The sequence below is a fragment of the Pristis pectinata genome, chromosome 7 (assembly GCF_009764475.1).
Source record: "Pristis pectinata isolate sPriPec2 chromosome 7, sPriPec2.1.pri, whole genome shotgun sequence".
In the NCBI taxonomy this organism is placed as follows: domain Eukaryota; kingdom Metazoa; phylum Chordata; class Chondrichthyes; order Rhinopristiformes; family Pristidae; genus Pristis; species Pristis pectinata.
Genome location: NC_067411.1, coordinates 93,384,636 through 93,401,891, shown reverse-complemented (window position 1 = coordinate 93,401,891; position 17,256 = coordinate 93,384,636). Strand labels below are relative to the sequence as shown.

Here is a 17,256-nt window from a genome sequence, read left to right as displayed (position 1 = left end):
CAAAACCCATAGGAGCTGGAAATCTGAATGAAACCAAAATATTATAATTAGGCAATATTTGTGGATGTACAAATGTAGAATTTCAGGCTGATGACATTGCAACAGAATTAATGATGCAAGTCATCAACCAAGAACATTCTCCCTGCATAAATGCTACCTTACCTGCTAAATATTTTCAGTTATTATAGCTATCTTGCTTATCCATGCATAAACCATGGGTGCATGCACTCTCAGCAGGTATTACAAGAGAGCAATAAATCAGGATGGGTACTACGAGATAGCAATCAATCAGCAAGACATTTGACAAGATCCTACATGGTGGATTGTTCCCTGGTCCAGAAGGTTAATGCACATGGGATGCAAGGCATGCTGGCTAATTGGTTCCAAAATTGGCTTGGTGATAAGAGACAGAGAGTAATGGTGGAAGGATGCTTTCCTGATTGGAAAATCTGTGACCAGTGGTGCACCACTGGAATTGGTGCAGGGACCCTTGCTGTTTATGATATATAGTAACAACTTGAATGTGAATGTAGGTAGTATGTTTAGTAAGTTTGTAGATCGCACAAACATTGGTGATGGTGTGGATAGAGAAAAGGTTGTTTAAGGCTACAGCAGGATATAGATCAGATGGAAAGTTGGGCAGAGCATCGGCAGATGGAATTTATTACTGACAAGTGTGATATGATGCATTTTGGGGAGTCAGATGGGGTAGAATATTATATATGTAAATAGCAGGGCACTTAAGGAATGTTGATGAGCAGAGGGATCTTGGGTTCAAGTTCCTAGTTCCCTGAAAGTGGTAACGCACATAGATTGGGCAAAGGTAGCACATCGCATGCTTGCCTTCATAGGTCAGGGCAACAGAATATAAAAGCTGGGGTGTTACTTTGCAACTTCACAAAACACTGGTTAGAACACACTTGGGAGATTGCGTTCAGTTCTGATTGCCACACTATAGAAAGGATGTGGTTCTGTGGGAGAGTGCACAGAGGAGATTCACCAAGATGTTGCCTGGATTGGAGGACTTTAGTTATGAGGAGAAATTGGAAAGGTGTGTCCATGTTTCCTGGAATGAATGAGGGCAAGTGATGACCTGGCAGAGGTATATAAAATTATAACAGGAATAGATAAGGTAAATGGTCAGAATCTTTTCTCCCCCACGGCAAGGGACTCAAAAACAAGAGTTTTTGATATCTAGGACTTACTGCCAGAGGTGGTAGTGTAATCACATACAATCACTATGTTTAAGAGACATTTATACAGGCAAGGTACAAGAAGGATGCAGACCTAGTATGAGAAAATGGAGTTGGTGTAGATGGGCAAAAAGGTTGGCATGGACGTTGAGAGTCAAAGGGCAGATTCCATACTGCACAACTGTTTGATTCCAAGACTCCAATTAACACTTACTAAGTTTCCCCTCTAATTTGGAGGCACTGAGGCAAATGTAGAGCTTCTGCAACCCAAGATCAACTCAACAGATGATTAACAAACCTTGGGACCCCCCCCCCCCCCACACATTCTTTGTTCCTCACTCGATAAAGTTATTACTTTCCATTGCTTTGGATTCCAATATCAAAAGAATTGAAAAATTGTAGTAAACTCCCACAAATGTGGAGTATTTTTTTAAATTTTTCCTCCATTGATGCCATTTTCCTGTCTTAAAAATACATTGACTCGTGCACATTTCTGAATATGTTTAAAAAGTTGTTTAATATTCCTTCCACTGGAATGGAACACTTCAAAGCTACTTCTAACCATCACTACACTGGCTGAGCACAATCAACTCAGCAATAAGCAATGGTCAGATCTTTTTGAAATTGCACTTTGTGTGAATAATACCTTTCTCTATATAGATTCTGCCAGCCTTGCCAAGTATTTCTAATTTTTTTTTTGAAAAATGAATAAAATTATGACAGGGAAGGAGACTTTTATAATTCTTTCCTTACAAGCAACAAAGGGATAAAAAGTGTACTATTCCCCTCAACTAGCTCATCCAACTGTGTATCCCATTCCTAATATGCTGAGCTTTCTCAGTGATCTGTTCCAAATGCTTGTTCCTTGAGTCTATTTTAAACGTAGTGCTCATTGCTTTTAAATTTGTGGCCTTTTGTCCTGCAGGCCTGGATGACCTCAAGATTGTAGCCATGGCATTTAATACTTATATATGCATATTTGTATCACATCTCAATGAAGTCACCAGTAAAACTTATTCCAAGTATCAAAGAAAGTTTCTCACATCTTTCCTCAGAACTCACACCTTTTAGAGATTAAATGGTTCCTGCTTACCATTTCTGCATTTCTTGCAATACAATGAGCACAATTTCTTTTATGTAGTTATAATACATAATTTTAAATATCAAAAATTCAGTTTTTATATGCATCTCTCATTGAAAATATCAACCCTCACAGTACTTGTCTTATTCTGTTCCCTGCCAGAGTTAATTATTAAATTTCATTGGCCATTCATTCCCAATTATTTACATATCAATCTTGCTACATAAATTTAAACATGAAAACTGCCATTGTCCAAGTTTACAGTTGGTTTTACTACTTGTTTCATTTATGTAGCTCGGAAGCACGAGTCCTAGAAATTAGCACCTATACCAGATACATGCAAACTGTATTAATTGCATATACAAGATAAAAAGTTTTGCACACAATCAGCATTTGGAACAGGTTGCATTTACTTTCTCATCATGCTGAAGTCTATGGGAATGTTTCCCAGTAATCTTGCATCGAAGTAAACTCGGCCATCTTATAACAGCTTACAATGATTGCTTTTGTTTATTCAACTGCTGCAATATTAATCTGCAGCCTAACAAGTAATAATGTGTTTGCATATGACACAGAAAGACACATTATGCTTGAGACTATATTTGTCATATATGCAAGTACCTAAAAAAATTATGCAAAAAATTAGACTAGCCTCCAAAAGGTTGCTCTGACCTCATTTTGTAATACTTTGCATCCGTCACATTAACAACTCAAGTTTGCCTAAGCAATAACCCTACCGGAGAAAGGATTCCGATGTCCTTATGGACAAAGGCCAATCTGTAAATTTTGTTAGCCAATGAGTCATTCCTGTATGTGCTGGTTGGGAAACAAATACTTTGGTACACTACTGCTCTCTGAAGATAAATAACATACACCATTTGTACATTTATTTTTCCCCCCCAAAGGCTGTTAGATAGCATTAAAGTATGAAGTTCCATGTCAAGGGTTACAGTGTCACTAAAAAGGCTACAAAGTTCATTGTGTTTTTATTTAACTGATGAGAAAGTCAAGGAGGACAAAATATTTTCTCCTGCAAATCTGCCAATTCCATTCTCCCTTTCTAATTTCCCCACCTAAAATATAAAAAAACCTCATCCCACCTCAAGTTGTATTAGGCTGAATATTACAAATATCTTTCCTCATATAATGCACAATAGCAAAATGGTACCATTACTATATTTAATGGACAGTAGTTGTAAATACGCTCAAAAAGACACAATTCTTCAGGATTCCTCATTCCTTCCATTCTATCCTCTCATTTTAATTTACTTTTCTTGACTTACTCAGTTTTGCCTCTTATTCAAATTCCTGTTCGGCTGCTCAGTGATTCCCCTACTTTTATCAAAAAGATTACAGAAAGCAAAATAAAAGGGTCTTCAGTTGAGAAGCTCAACAATTATAAAACAAATATACATATAATACATCACAACTTTGAGCAAATGAAAATACTGGAAATATTCAGCAGGTCAGGTAACATCTGGTGGAGAAACAGTTCATTACTTCACATCAATGACTTATCAGTAATGCTATTGAAGGTCAACAGGTGTGCAATAACTAATTCAGGTTTTGCAGTACTAAAGTAATGTAAAAAAAACAAGTGGGAGAGAAAATATTCTCTATGCTGCTACCAGACAAAATTCTTAGTTCAAAAGTTCAATGATGCAAGGAAATAGATATTGTTAATTAAAACTTGTTTAATCTGATAGACTCACAGACAGAACAACTTTCAATGTTGGTATGCAGTGCTTTGCAATTATTTAAACAAAGCAACATTTTTCCTAATTGCATGAATGGAAGAATTTCATCCAATCATTATCCAACAAGGTTAAAGGAAACTTCAATTAATTTAAATCAGCATGTATTGGAATTAATATTCCATAAGTAACACTGGGAAGTGATTACAGGTAAACATTTACAAACGTGTGTGCAACACATCAAAAATATTGTAACCTTAACTTTAATCAATTCCTTTAAATAAATTTTTAAAATGGATGACAGTTCAGTAGCAAGTTTAAGAAAAATGGAATAAGCCTGCCTGAAAAGCTGGGCCAACTGCCATTTAGAAACTAGGATATCTGAGCAGAGCGTTGTGTTTTTACAAAATTAGATGAATGGTGAAGTCAAGCAAATAATTTCCATTGGTGACCTTTACATAACAAACTAAGAAGAATCAAATATTAACAGCAATACACATTTGAAAATATTAATTCACTTTTATACCTGGGTAGTTCATTCTAATATAAACTAATCAAATACCCTTTGCAAGGCTCCATTTTGTTTCGGAAAAGACAATTGCTCCTGTTTAAATACTTCTGCTTAAACTTATTCAAGTTCCAGCTTCATAAGATCACACATTTTAGCAAGATAACTTCCTGATTTATGCACAATGAAAAACAATAAATCTTTCAAAATCCCAGGCCCACAAAAATATATTTTAAAGAAAAAGGTCAAATCGGAGATTACCCATTAGTAGATGAAAGTCCACAAAACCTAGCATGATCAAAATCTTAAAGCATGTTGTTGAGAATATCAGTTTTCATCTGGTGTGAGAAAATAAATATTAACATTGGACACCAACTGGAATGTCTCAAATCTTGAAAATTAAAGTCATTTATTTATATTAGAATTCAAATATCTATTTCAGCCCAACAATTAGATGAATTTGCTTATTTCTCATGTGATGAGCCACAACCCAAACCAGAGACACAAAACTTGTTATTTCCAAGTCTTGGGAGACATACTTCAGTCTATTATAAAATGATCCAAGTTAGCAAGCTGCCAATTTCATCAGTTGTACTCTAGAACTTAACATCAAGATCTTTCAAGTCCACATTCTTTAAAATATTTAACTATGGAGCTCCTAGCTCTCTGGTCCTTTCAAGACCTATCATTTTTCATTTCAACCGAGTGGGACAGATGCTTTTGTTTAGTAGTGTGTGGTTGTATTGTGAAGATGAAGGAAACATCCGACAGATTTAATGAAATGGGTACAAAGGCAAGGGTAAGAATTACGAACACGATTCTGCTTTGCTACAACTGAAACGTAGGCACAAGATCTATTTTATATTCCTCAAAAATTTATAACAAGAAATAGCTATGCAAATGTGTACATCATACTTCTAAACAAAAAAACTGGTGTAAAATACATCTACTCATCCCTATACCCTTTTCCTCCATCCATGTTAAATTTTCTACCATCTAAAATGAGTCATGGAAGTAAGAAACAAAAGGCCATAACCCAACCAAAGTGATGCCCTTCCGTCCACCCAACAGCAATATTCAAGAGAGACAATTTACAGAAAGCAGAACAGATTACAAAAGAGATCAAGGTAAAGGACTTTTAATGGATGCAGATCTTTAACAAAAAAATCTAGAGTGGCCTATTATTATATACAGGTTTGAAATTTGGCAAAGTAATCAGAAACAGTATGTATATGTTCATATATTTTGCCAAATTATTACATTGCTAATAACGTGCTGACAGACACCAAAGCCAAGTATCAATTCCTTAGGTGTCTCCAAGAATGTTAGAAGATAAAGAGTCAGGAAACAATTCCACTAAATTCATTTTACATTGTTAAATTAGTTGAGAAACATCAGAGACTGTTCAGTTTGATTCCCAGACTACTATTAATTCAATTCATTCAAATCATAATGCATTACAAATCTTGATTTTTCACCAGTGAAATAGACTTTCATTTTCTCCACTCACTTTCAATGATTGAAATACTGTTGGCAACTGATATGGGTCAGCAGTGATAAAGTCAAGTTTTGTCTCAGATGAGGCAAAAGCAAATCACAGATTCAGTTCCTATTTCATTCAACAATTGGCTGCAGCACCCAGATGAAGGAAGGATAACAGTCTGCCCACTTTTGATTGCTGCACAATTATCTTCAATTCAATTACGGAGACCAGGTTAAAAATAGGGCAGGACACTGCCAAGTAATGATAACTTTTTTTTTTGAAGTACTGGATGACAATGAACCTCAAATAGAGTTACTCTATAAGCAGCCCTCCTAAAAGTGGCATACTAACTAAATTAAGCTTTTCAATTTACTTGTCATGCAGCTGTGGACCCATATTGCATGAGTGCACCAATGCAGTTGAGGCTGAAATCAACATTAAATATTTAAAAAGCAGTATTGCATTCAACTATGAATCAATTAAGGATACGGTTGATAACAGATTACTTTAATGATTAAGCAGATTCAACAATTTTGAGAGGAAAGCTTCACAGATGATTTGCAGATTTACCCAGTGTGGAGGTGGGAGGGGAGAGATGGGGAATAGAGGGAGATAAACAGGACCATTGGGATGTAATATCAAAGATCTTTGGAAAATCAAGATAAAGGTTAATTAAGTATAATAGGGCATAGGATGCAGGTAATACATTAACTGATGAGGATTGATTAAAGGGAAGAGAAGTGTTTTCAGGTTGGTAGGCTAATACTAATGCGATGCCTCAAGAATTAGCTTTTATCATACTTGTTAATGACTCTGATGAACCAGAGACCTGCTGATAGTACAAAACTGGATGAGAAAGATGTATGAAAAATATGAAGTCCACAAAGGGGCATTGGTTGATTGAGTGGACAAGATAACAACAGATGAAGTAGAATGCTCTATATTACACAAAAAAGCTAATTATTCATTCAGTTAATAAAAAGCTGGTTATTCATTCTAGTAGCAAGACTTTTAACATGGGGAGTAACAAGCAAATGTTGGTTGATCAAGGAATCTGGGAGTGCAATTTCATGAAGGATATTCAAGGATTGCCTATATTTTGTTTGATCACCTGCTCCGTTTCCTGTGGTTATCAAGTTTCAAAAATGTCATTAAATTTCTAAGTTTAATTATGTTAGAGGTATTTTGTAAATCCATTACTGGAGGCTCAAAATAAAGCAAGCAAAAGTAGTATCATAGTGTCCATCAGAATAATTACCATTCTGGCATTGTTGATCATTTGCATACTGCCCTTTAGTCACATCAGCAAGAGGAGTCAAGTTTCACTTATTCTCAAGAAACCCTATTTATTTTTCCATAGCCCGCATTAGGCCTTCATTACCTTCAATCAAGGACAGTAAGCATACACTTATTCAGGGAAAGGTTGCTTCTGACCAACTTGACTACATTTTAATGCTTTTGTGAGATGTACACCTTGTTGGCAAGATCAGAATTTCACACACATCTACAATTAGTTATCAAAGGTGGTGACAATAAACAACTGCTTTGAATTACAATTCTTCTGAAGGCACTCGTAAAGGGTTGCTAATGATTGCACCCTGTGACGAATAAACAACATTTTTCTAAAATCAGGAGGGTGTGCAATTTGCAAGCTATGTTGTTCCCTTAGTGCTACAGACCTTGTCCTTCTCGCAGTTCCAGTTTTTATTGGGGCCTGCTGAGGAAGTCTTAGCAAGTTGCTAGTCAGGTCAGTAATGGCCTACATTGCAGAAAGGCCATCAGGAATTTAGTGAATAATTAAGGTACTGATTCCTTTCTCCTGGATGCTGTCCAACATCCAACCAATTAGCAAATACTTTACACCACACTGTCAAATTACACCAAGTATGAAAATACTAAGAATATCCAGTCTCTGACCCACTCACAGCCACAGTACATGACACTGACGCAATTAATTTTGTGGTCAATTGTTACAGTCAGGATATTTATGGTAAGACTGCTCACTAAATCTCATGTTGGAGATGGTAATTGCTCAGTGCTCAAGGCATGAATGTTAAATGCCACCTATGAACAGCCCCGCTCCTGCCCCCAGAAAGGTCCAGTTTTATTTTGTATGCAGGCACAAATTACATTATCAAAGGAAGGAATAAAATTGAGCACTCTGCAATTAATGGCTAATATGCCCACTAAATTATAATGATATAAAGGTCACTGTCAAAGCCGAAAATTGTTATATCCAAGACACTCTGAAGAATTTTTGCAGCAATCTCCTGGGGGCTGAAGTAACTAACTTCCAACAACCACAATGATTTTCCCTTGTGCTAAGTGCAGCTTCAACCAGTGGGAAGTTTTCCCTTTGATGTCACACCATCATTGGAATTTGCCTCTGGAATGCAGTTCATTTGCCCATGTTCAGACTCAACATACAAAATAGACCTAGTCTGGCAGAATTCAAACAATACCAGTAAGCAAGTAATTAACTAGTCAATTACTCTTGTGACATTTTCTATCATTTCATTAATAATTAAAAACAAAACTAAAAGGGGAGGGGTGGAAGCAGAACTGAGCATGTTGAATGGCCTAATTAAGAAAAAAAACACTTGTGTAATTTTAAAAAAAAACTTTGGCAGTTTCCTAAATAATTATACGGAAAGAGCTTGGCTAGAGGCACAGCCAGTTTGGGAGTGTTGGTCTTGGGCATCACAGTAGGGGTGCCATCAAGCTCATTGTGCAAGAAACTAGTTAGGACAATCATTTCTTGATGTTACATGGGGCATATTAAATTGTAATAAAAGATTTATTACAATTGACAATTACAGTGACAGAGCTAGATCATCTACTCACCACTTCTAGCTGATGATACTTGCAAACACGTCAGCCTTGCTTTCTGTACTCACCTGCTGGGCTCTGCCATCATTAAGGATGGGAACGTTGAAGCCTTCTCTCCATCAGCTATATAACTATCCACCACCAATTCGCAATTGGACGTGGCAAGACTGCAGAACTGTGATACGATCCACTTGTTGTGGGATTGCTAATCCCCATCTATACCATGCCACTTCTCCTATAAAACTTGTATGTGGGGTCACACAACTTGATAGAAGGTATCCACAAGTGTGAAGACCAGATTTCATTTTCTTCACAGAGATTATCTGGAGGTCACTCTCACCAATACAGTCATGGTCAGATGCAACAGATACTGGAGGAGATAGGTTTTTCCTTCATGTGGTTCTTTCATCACCAGCTGAGAATCAGTCTGATAGCAGTTTCCTTCAGAACTGAGCCAGTGATGGCGCTACCATACCAATACTTGATAGACACTGATGTCTCCACCTGGGGTGTATTCTCTGCCTTCATCTAGGTGACGTGCAACATGAACTAAAATACCAAATTCGTCACCCGAGAGAAGGCAGTGCGTAGTCTTCAGGAAGTTTTCTTGCCTGTATGAACTTGATGGTATGAAACCATGCAATCATAAGTCTATGCTGGCACACCCAGTGACACACTCTTCCCATTATATATAGCTGCACCACCACTTTTAGAGGATTTGTTCTGCTAATGGGGCAGGGATTATGAATCCTGAAATATTCGATGAAAGGTATTTCAGTGAGCATGATCATCAGTATGTTGCTATGGGACAGTTTGACCAATCCTGGCATAGGTAATTGAAAAGGTAACAAGGAAAAAGCTTTAATTTCTTAGCAAAATTTCTTCAAACAAGGCTTTTGACTAGGTAAACATTACCCCCGAGATTCAAGGGAGAGTGGTGTCAGGTCAAAACTGGTTCAGTGGTAGGAAAAAGGATAATGGCTGACACGAGTTTTAGTGCCTTGAGCTACAATTGCATGGAGTACTGAAGAGCTCGGTACTATGTCACTTGCATTCTGTGCTTAACTTAAAATGTACAGGCTATGATTTGCAACAGTAAAAAAGTGCCCAGTTAGTTGACAGCAAGGAAAGAAGGCTGTGGACTTGGGAGATATTATGAACTGTTCCGGTGATCAGAAAAGAGCTGGATGTACTTCCATGTGCAAAAGTATGAGGTAGTGCATTCAAAAGGCAAAAGAGGCAAAGAGATATACAAATTCTGAGGAACAATAGGGCCTTGTCACAGATCCTTGGAGACACCAGGCCAGGTATACAATTTTAAGAACAATTGCTTTTATTGACCAGGCAAAGGAGGACAGGAAGTTCATGCTAAAACTGGACAACACTTCATTTAGGCCACAGGTACAGTCTTACATTCTGTTCCAGTTAACACATTACAGGATGTAACATTACAAGAGAGGTTTCAGAGATGATTTGATGCTGTCCGGACTGAGGAATTTTAGTCATGAAGATTTAAGTTACTAGATAAGCTGGAGTTCTTTGAACAAGATTTAATTGAGATGTATAAAATTGGTAGAAAAAAAATCAAGTGAACGAGTCTAGAATTCACTGCTTAAAAGGTATTTGAGACAAATACTCTGTTCAAAGAGCACTTGATGCACTTAAATAACAAAGGTACAAACCAAGAAATGGGAAGCAGAATAGGCTTGATATCTTTACCTGGTATGGACATGCTAGGCCTAACAGTTTCCTTCTGTGTCACAACTTTAATGATTCTATTTAGTAAAATGGATTTAACACACCAAGATTAACATACTATAAAAACTCTTGAAATAATTAATACAAACTCATTTTTGGCATTACTGACACAGGGAAGAATGTCATGGGATCTCTTTGCACCAAGAGGCATACTTCCATATGTCAAGGTTGCATCTGTGAAAGTTGGTATTCAAATATTGTATTCACATTAACTTTGTACTGTGAAGTCATCAGTACTTAACACAATATTATACTGAAGAGTGAAAAATGTGTTGAGCCCTGAATAGACTTTGATTACATCCTCCAGAAGTCCCACTTCTTTGTTTCACTGTCAGACTCATGGTGCAGCAGAGGAAAAGCTAAAAATTTTGCATCAACGTTACAATTATGTTGCGAATTCACTTCAACTTAACCAGTATTTTCTAAAAAAACAATTTTTTCTCGTTTCCCCCCCAGCCCCTGCCCCCAAAACTGGGCAAGCCAAATTGGCTTAAAGGGCTAAATTTAGGTCTGTGAGCATAAATTTGTTCCAATATCTTCAGATTTAAGAGCTCGTATCACATTTTAAAACACTTTTGTAAATATGGAGCTAAAGACCAATTCCCCATGGTGGGCATCTATTTTAACCAACTTTAACTGATCAATTAATGGAATGAATAGAGGTCAATTTCTTCCCAATAAGCAAACACTTCTGATATGTTTTTATTATCAAAATGCAGTCTAGTACTTCACATGAATACAGTACCGATATCAACTATGCACATGCTTCCGATTCCCAAGAAAAGCATTTAAAAGGATTTATTTATATACTTAAAGCAGGCCTTTATATAGTAGTGATCGTCAATCTATTTTTAGTTAGGTACAGAGCACGGTGTACTGACAGTTACCACACTAAACGCTTCTGATTGGTTTTCAGGAGCCTGATTGAAATCAGGGAGATTAACTCCAAGATCCCAATTTTATATAATCTCCAATAAATATTTCTTCATTGTAATCATTCCTTAGATTTAAGGAAAACTATCTTTTGGGGTTGCAGGGTGAAGGGTAAGAACAGCCCAATACAGAGATTTAATGAAGTCATATGCACTTATGTAAACAATTGCTGACTAGTTGGGCTATACTTTTCATTCCCTAATTTGAACCTTTGCAACATTGAACCTGAATATCCTGCTCCCCTCCCTGCCCCATAACACACCAAGTTTGTATTTATTTCCTCCAACTTATTTCTTCAGTGTACTCAAGCTTTTAAAAAAAAAGTCACATTGGCAATGATGCTTAGCTACATCATTGTTTAATCAATTTACAGCCAATTTTAATAATTAACATCTTTTTAAATTCAGATTTCAGTAACATTGAAAGCAAACAGTACAAAGGGGTGGAAAATAGCAATAAGAATTGAAGCCAAAACTATCGCCCAAAATACTTTTTTCCAATATCCTTCCAAAATTCTATTTTGATATGTTCAATATTTATCAAAATGCAAATACTGTGGTCGAAGCTGAATTTGCTAAAACTGACAAAGCAACATGTCCAACCAGATACGGTTTTGAAAAACAGGCAAAATTGGCTGCACTATTGACCTTCAAATTATTAAACCAATGACATGCTAGGAATAAAACGAATTGGGATACCCTGCATTACATCCATTAAAAAGTTTCCCATTTTAAGACTGAAAATGTTAAAAGCATAAATATTTGCTGCAATGTCAGCTGCAAGGAACATTTCCTGTTTGTCAGAGTAATTTAAACTGGGTCAAGAAGAATAGATGCATAACATTTTAAATCTAGTTCTCATCCCTGCACAAATATAGTAGTTACCTTCTATAATTTCCTATTAGTCTGATGGCAAGATACAGTATGAAAACAAGATCCATCTAATTATAAACCATTTTCACTTGAGAATAGAATGAGAGTCATCAGATTCTTCACTCAATTATTCAATCATGTACTTGATGTTCACAAGATACACAACTAATTGCCAAAAACAAAATCATACTGTTGTCCACTATTGTCCGTAGAATTAATAGTAGCTAGATCAAAGTAGATTATGGCACTGCATCATGTTGTTTAAAATGAAAGTACCTTAGAGTCGGGTCAGTGAAAATCCACATCTTCTGCAATACACGAGAACAATCTAAGTTTCTTATTTAGGGTTTTTAACTTTGTTGAAAGCATTAAGTAAAATTTAGCACAGGACCACATGTACTATTAGGACAGGTGATCAAAATCTTGGTCAAAAGGTTTTAATAGGCATCTTAAGAAAAAAAAGACTAAAGTGAATTAGAAACTATTCAAGGGCTTAGGGCCTAAATAACAAAAAAGGGACAATATTCAAAGGTCTGAACACAAGTTTGAATACACCACAGCATAGGGGGATTTTAATTAAAGTAAATAGGTTTGGAATTCAAATATTGCCATGAAACTAGCATATTGGCATATCCACCAGTACTCTTTTGGGAAAAGAACTCTGCCATTCCTACCCAGTCTATTCCATTTATGGCCCACAGCAATGCAGCCCTCTGAAGTGCTCTAGGTAATCCATTCTGTTCACTGACAATAAATGCTCCACTTGCCACATCCCATGAATAAATAAAAAAAGCACCATCGAACAAGGAGATAAAAATCATGCCAAGAGACCAGAACTGGAATGACGCAGAGATCTGAGAGGGTTAAACAAGCTACAAACACAAGAATGGAAAGTGCATGTGAATGCAAGTCAATGACTGCAAGGGTGAGAGGAGGGTCATTGTGTGAATTAGGATACAGAAAGAACATATTAGCTCAAATGTATTTAGGGGTGGTATTACCACCAAATGGGAAGTCAGGCATGGCAAACATTAGAAAAGTCAGATTTAGATGGTGATGAGGACAAGGATGAGGGTTTAAGTAGATTTAAAGACAGTGAGTGGATGTTACCAGTTCAGTTGCTGGACTCAATTTAATTTTAACCCTGTCAGGCAGATGTTACAATTGGCTTCAAAATCCTGTATATTACAGGGAATGTGGTCAGAGTAGCAAGTAAGAATTAGGCTCTTCTGGAGAAATGAATGCTGTACAGTTTTGGCGGACAAGGAAAAACAAAAATCAGGACTTTATCATGATAGCCTAAGCTCAATGAAAACTGGTCAGTCAGTGGGATAATGGAATTGTATCCTGCAAGAGAGAGAAAAAAAAATCAGCATCTTTTGAAAAAGCAGGAAATGATCCTATTAACTTGCCATCAAAGAATCATTAAGAGCACCTTCTGTATGCAGATCAATTACAGGCAAACTACCGTCCGCAGGATATCTGAAGCAAACAGCACATTATCATCAGAACTGGGAGCCTAGAATGATTTCTCCCATTGAGCACCAGGGGACCTTAACCTCCCATTAGGCAAGAATAATTAACGGACCACATTTGAACCTAGGGTTTCCTGGTCCACGTGACAGATCAACTGGAAAATTAGGTAACATTGTAACAAAAAACAGAAATCAAAAATCCATTAGTTATACGTTGTATAGGAACTTAAGTGCAAGTTTCTGCATAAATGAAAAAAATTAGGGATCAACTAGCTCTCCACACAAATATAACATTCAAGAATAAATATTCATACTTTCTCTACATAAGCAGATTATATTAGGGGGCATTTTAAAGTTCTTGTGGGACTGTACAGCCTTTGCTTGGATTTTCCATATCTAAAAAAAATAGATCAAGGTTTAAACAGCATTTCAATTGGATACAATTTGAAAACTTTAAATAGATAAGGTCTAAAGTTTTTTTTAAACACAAGGGTTAGGCAAGAAATGCAGTGTTTAATATTGACAATGCACTGTTTGCTCCTTGCTAGTTTAAAACAACACGTCTTGCTGGAGTGCCAATATAACAAATTGCCATTGAACAGAATTAACTGAATAGGTACTGCTGCAGTACTTTAAACAGCATGCTCAGATCAAGCTTGCTGACACAGCAGGTAGAGCAAACTCTCTCCCAGCCCAATCACGCACAAAACCTGCGGGCCAAAAGATACGTACGCCTACAATATTTGTTGTAAGTCACAGTACTTGGATTTGAAATACTGTATACCCAAACCTGTTAGCAGTTCACCATTAACATGCGATCTGCAAGTTCTTTCCCTTCAGCTTTTAAACAAACCTCAAAATAATGCGAAAAACAATTAAAGTTCAAATCAAAACTCAGGAGCCCTTTGAAAATATACAAAGCGCATTTGCGCTCGAAGCAAAGGACGCTCTTATGAACTGAAGGTACGACTTGAGGATTTGACGTAGACCATTTTTAAATGGACGGAACTGCAATTCTAGGTCAGCCTGGCGTCTGGGCAGGTTAAGTAGTCAATGTAATGACAGACGGCTTCTTCATAAATTATTCATGAAATTAGACACGATGGCAAATGTTCATTTAATGAATATAACATTATTTGAAGAACAACTAAAAGATAAGACGTTCTGCACTTCTGAAATAAGATTCACCCACCAACGAGGCCACGTTTGCTGTGCCAATACTACCTACGCAAATTAATCTGCAAAATGACCGCCTGCAGGGAAAAAAATGTTAAAGTCTAAAGCCAAGCAAAGGAACATGGCAAGGGGGGATAAAAAAGCTCGCTCATCTCCCAACACAAACCACCAAATGTAAAAAAAAGCATTAAAGTTAAAATGGGTGTCCGGTATTTTTGGTTAAGTCTGTGTGTATTCATTTAGATTCAATCACCCTGCTGGGCTGGCTACTGCTGGTGCCAGACCACCACCATCCGCCCCCCCTCCCCACACACACACACCACCCCAGCCCCCCACCTTCATACACACACACACCACCATATCTTAAAACGGTTTAGCAAGTTCATTTCAGATTAAAAATCTCTGTCAGTTATCCCGAAAGACTAAGTGAAATTCTAAAACTGAATTTTCAATTCACTGAATTTGACAATCGTTAATCATCGCGTTTTAATGGTTATATGGAATATGCCTGGAGCTATTATGCAAATACGGTATGTCGCGATTGAAATGGCCACTGCAGAGGTTAATCAGCCTCGCCTAATCGCTTCCCAACACACATCACGTACTCGGTGTCTCCATTTAATAATGGTGTTAGAGAATCGTCTACAGTCACGCAAAACTATTTTAAACAACGAAGTTTATTATTTCAGTTACAAAACATTTCAATGTCATGTCGTATCAAACTTTACCCATTGCTATCTGCTGATAGAATTCCAAAATGTGTATTACATATCGTTGAAATTAAATGTCAATTAACATCTGTTAACGAAATAGCAGCAGCAGTGGGCGACAGAGACACCGATTCCAGTCTGTTGAGTTCTGTTTTAGGGGAACAATCCCAGCTGGTCAAGTTTTACTACGGCTATGTATGGCAAGTTATCGGTTCGGGGGTGGGGGGGGAAGGAAACAAAATATTAGAAACAAATCTTGTCAACAAGACTGTCAATTGTTTTCTCTTGCGCTTGGCTTCTTCAACCCATATAAAAAAAACTACTGGAATTTGGGGAGAAGACTTGTGGGGTTTCCCCCCCCCAGAACGCGAAGGTTTGATTGAAATATATAATGAACTAAACCAATGATGGTACAAGTTCTTTTTTCTTTTAAAACTCTTTCCCTTCCCCCCCCCCCCCGCCACCATCTCGCCCCCCACTTTCCCACTGTCGGCATCTGAACTGTCAGTCAGCACTTAGTCCCGTTAATGAAAAGTTGAAATAGCGTTTAAAGACATCGTAAACCTTCCCCGCCCGCACCTTTGCGTTTTGAAAGGCTTCCAGCGCTCGGAAGGCTGTCTCTGTCAGTTTGACATGAAAGACGGTGACTTTGCCGGGGTTCGCCTTCCCACACGACAACCCGTAACGTTGATCCTCAGCAAGCGCTGCCGCCATCTTGGACTCGGCCCTCCGGCATCAGTTTGATGTCCCTCTCATCGTCCACCTTCCCCCTCCCTTCCCGTCCCTTCCCCGGGCTCTGAAGGAACCATCCAGCAGAGCAACCGAGGAGGTAACTGTGGGGCAAATGCCTGCCACCCAACTTCTTTGGACGAGCACATCCCGCCCAGCTCGCCGCCTCTCGGACTTTCTCATTGGCTCGCCCGTCTCTAGCCCACCGATTTCGCTGGCTGATGTCCCCTGCTTCGTGATTGGTCTGATGAACCGTCCATCTTCCTCCCTCGGCCCAATAGGAAACAAGCGAATGGGGGGGGGAAATACGATCCTTTCTGTGGTGATTAGCAGAACGTTGGCCGGCTGGTGGGGGCGGGAGTTAAGCGCAGCAACGTCTTGACGTCACGCCGTCGGTCGGAGGCAGTCCTCAGAAGCATGACCGCCCTCCGGTCCTCACGGCGCTGATTGGTGAGGTGACGTCACGGGCCGGCGATCACAGATCAAACTGTCATATCGGTTGTAATCGGATGACGTACATTGGTGTCGGTTTTAATATGTAAATGAGGCGACGTCAGAGCCGTGCCGAGAACTGTCAGCGGGGATGTTGCAGGTTCGCGAAGTGACGTCTGTTGCGATGAGTTACCTCAGGGTAAAGTAACTCAGATTGCTCACGTCCTATATTGCCACGGTGACTGCACTTCAGAAGCACTCCAGCGCTGTAATGCACATTCGGACGTTGTAGTAAATTGGTTTATTATTGTCACTTGTACCGAGGTGCGGTGAAAAACTTGTACAGCATACCGTCCATACACATCAATTCATTACAATCGTGC

General features: G+C 38.1%; 1 protein-coding gene across 1 annotated transcript in view; it reads right to left on the bottom strand.

Annotated features, from left to right (window-relative positions):
* Positions 1-16,589, bottom strand: part of ell2 (elongation factor for RNA polymerase II 2) — an 81,950-nt gene extending 65,361 nt beyond the window's left edge. The window contains 1 exon segment of the mRNA XM_052020082.1: positions 16,292-16,589. Within this exon segment, the coding sequence (XP_051876042.1) occupies positions 16,292-16,426 (135 nt within the window). The 5' untranslated portion in view covers positions 16,427-16,589.
* Positions 16,590-17,256: the final 667 nt, after the last annotated feature.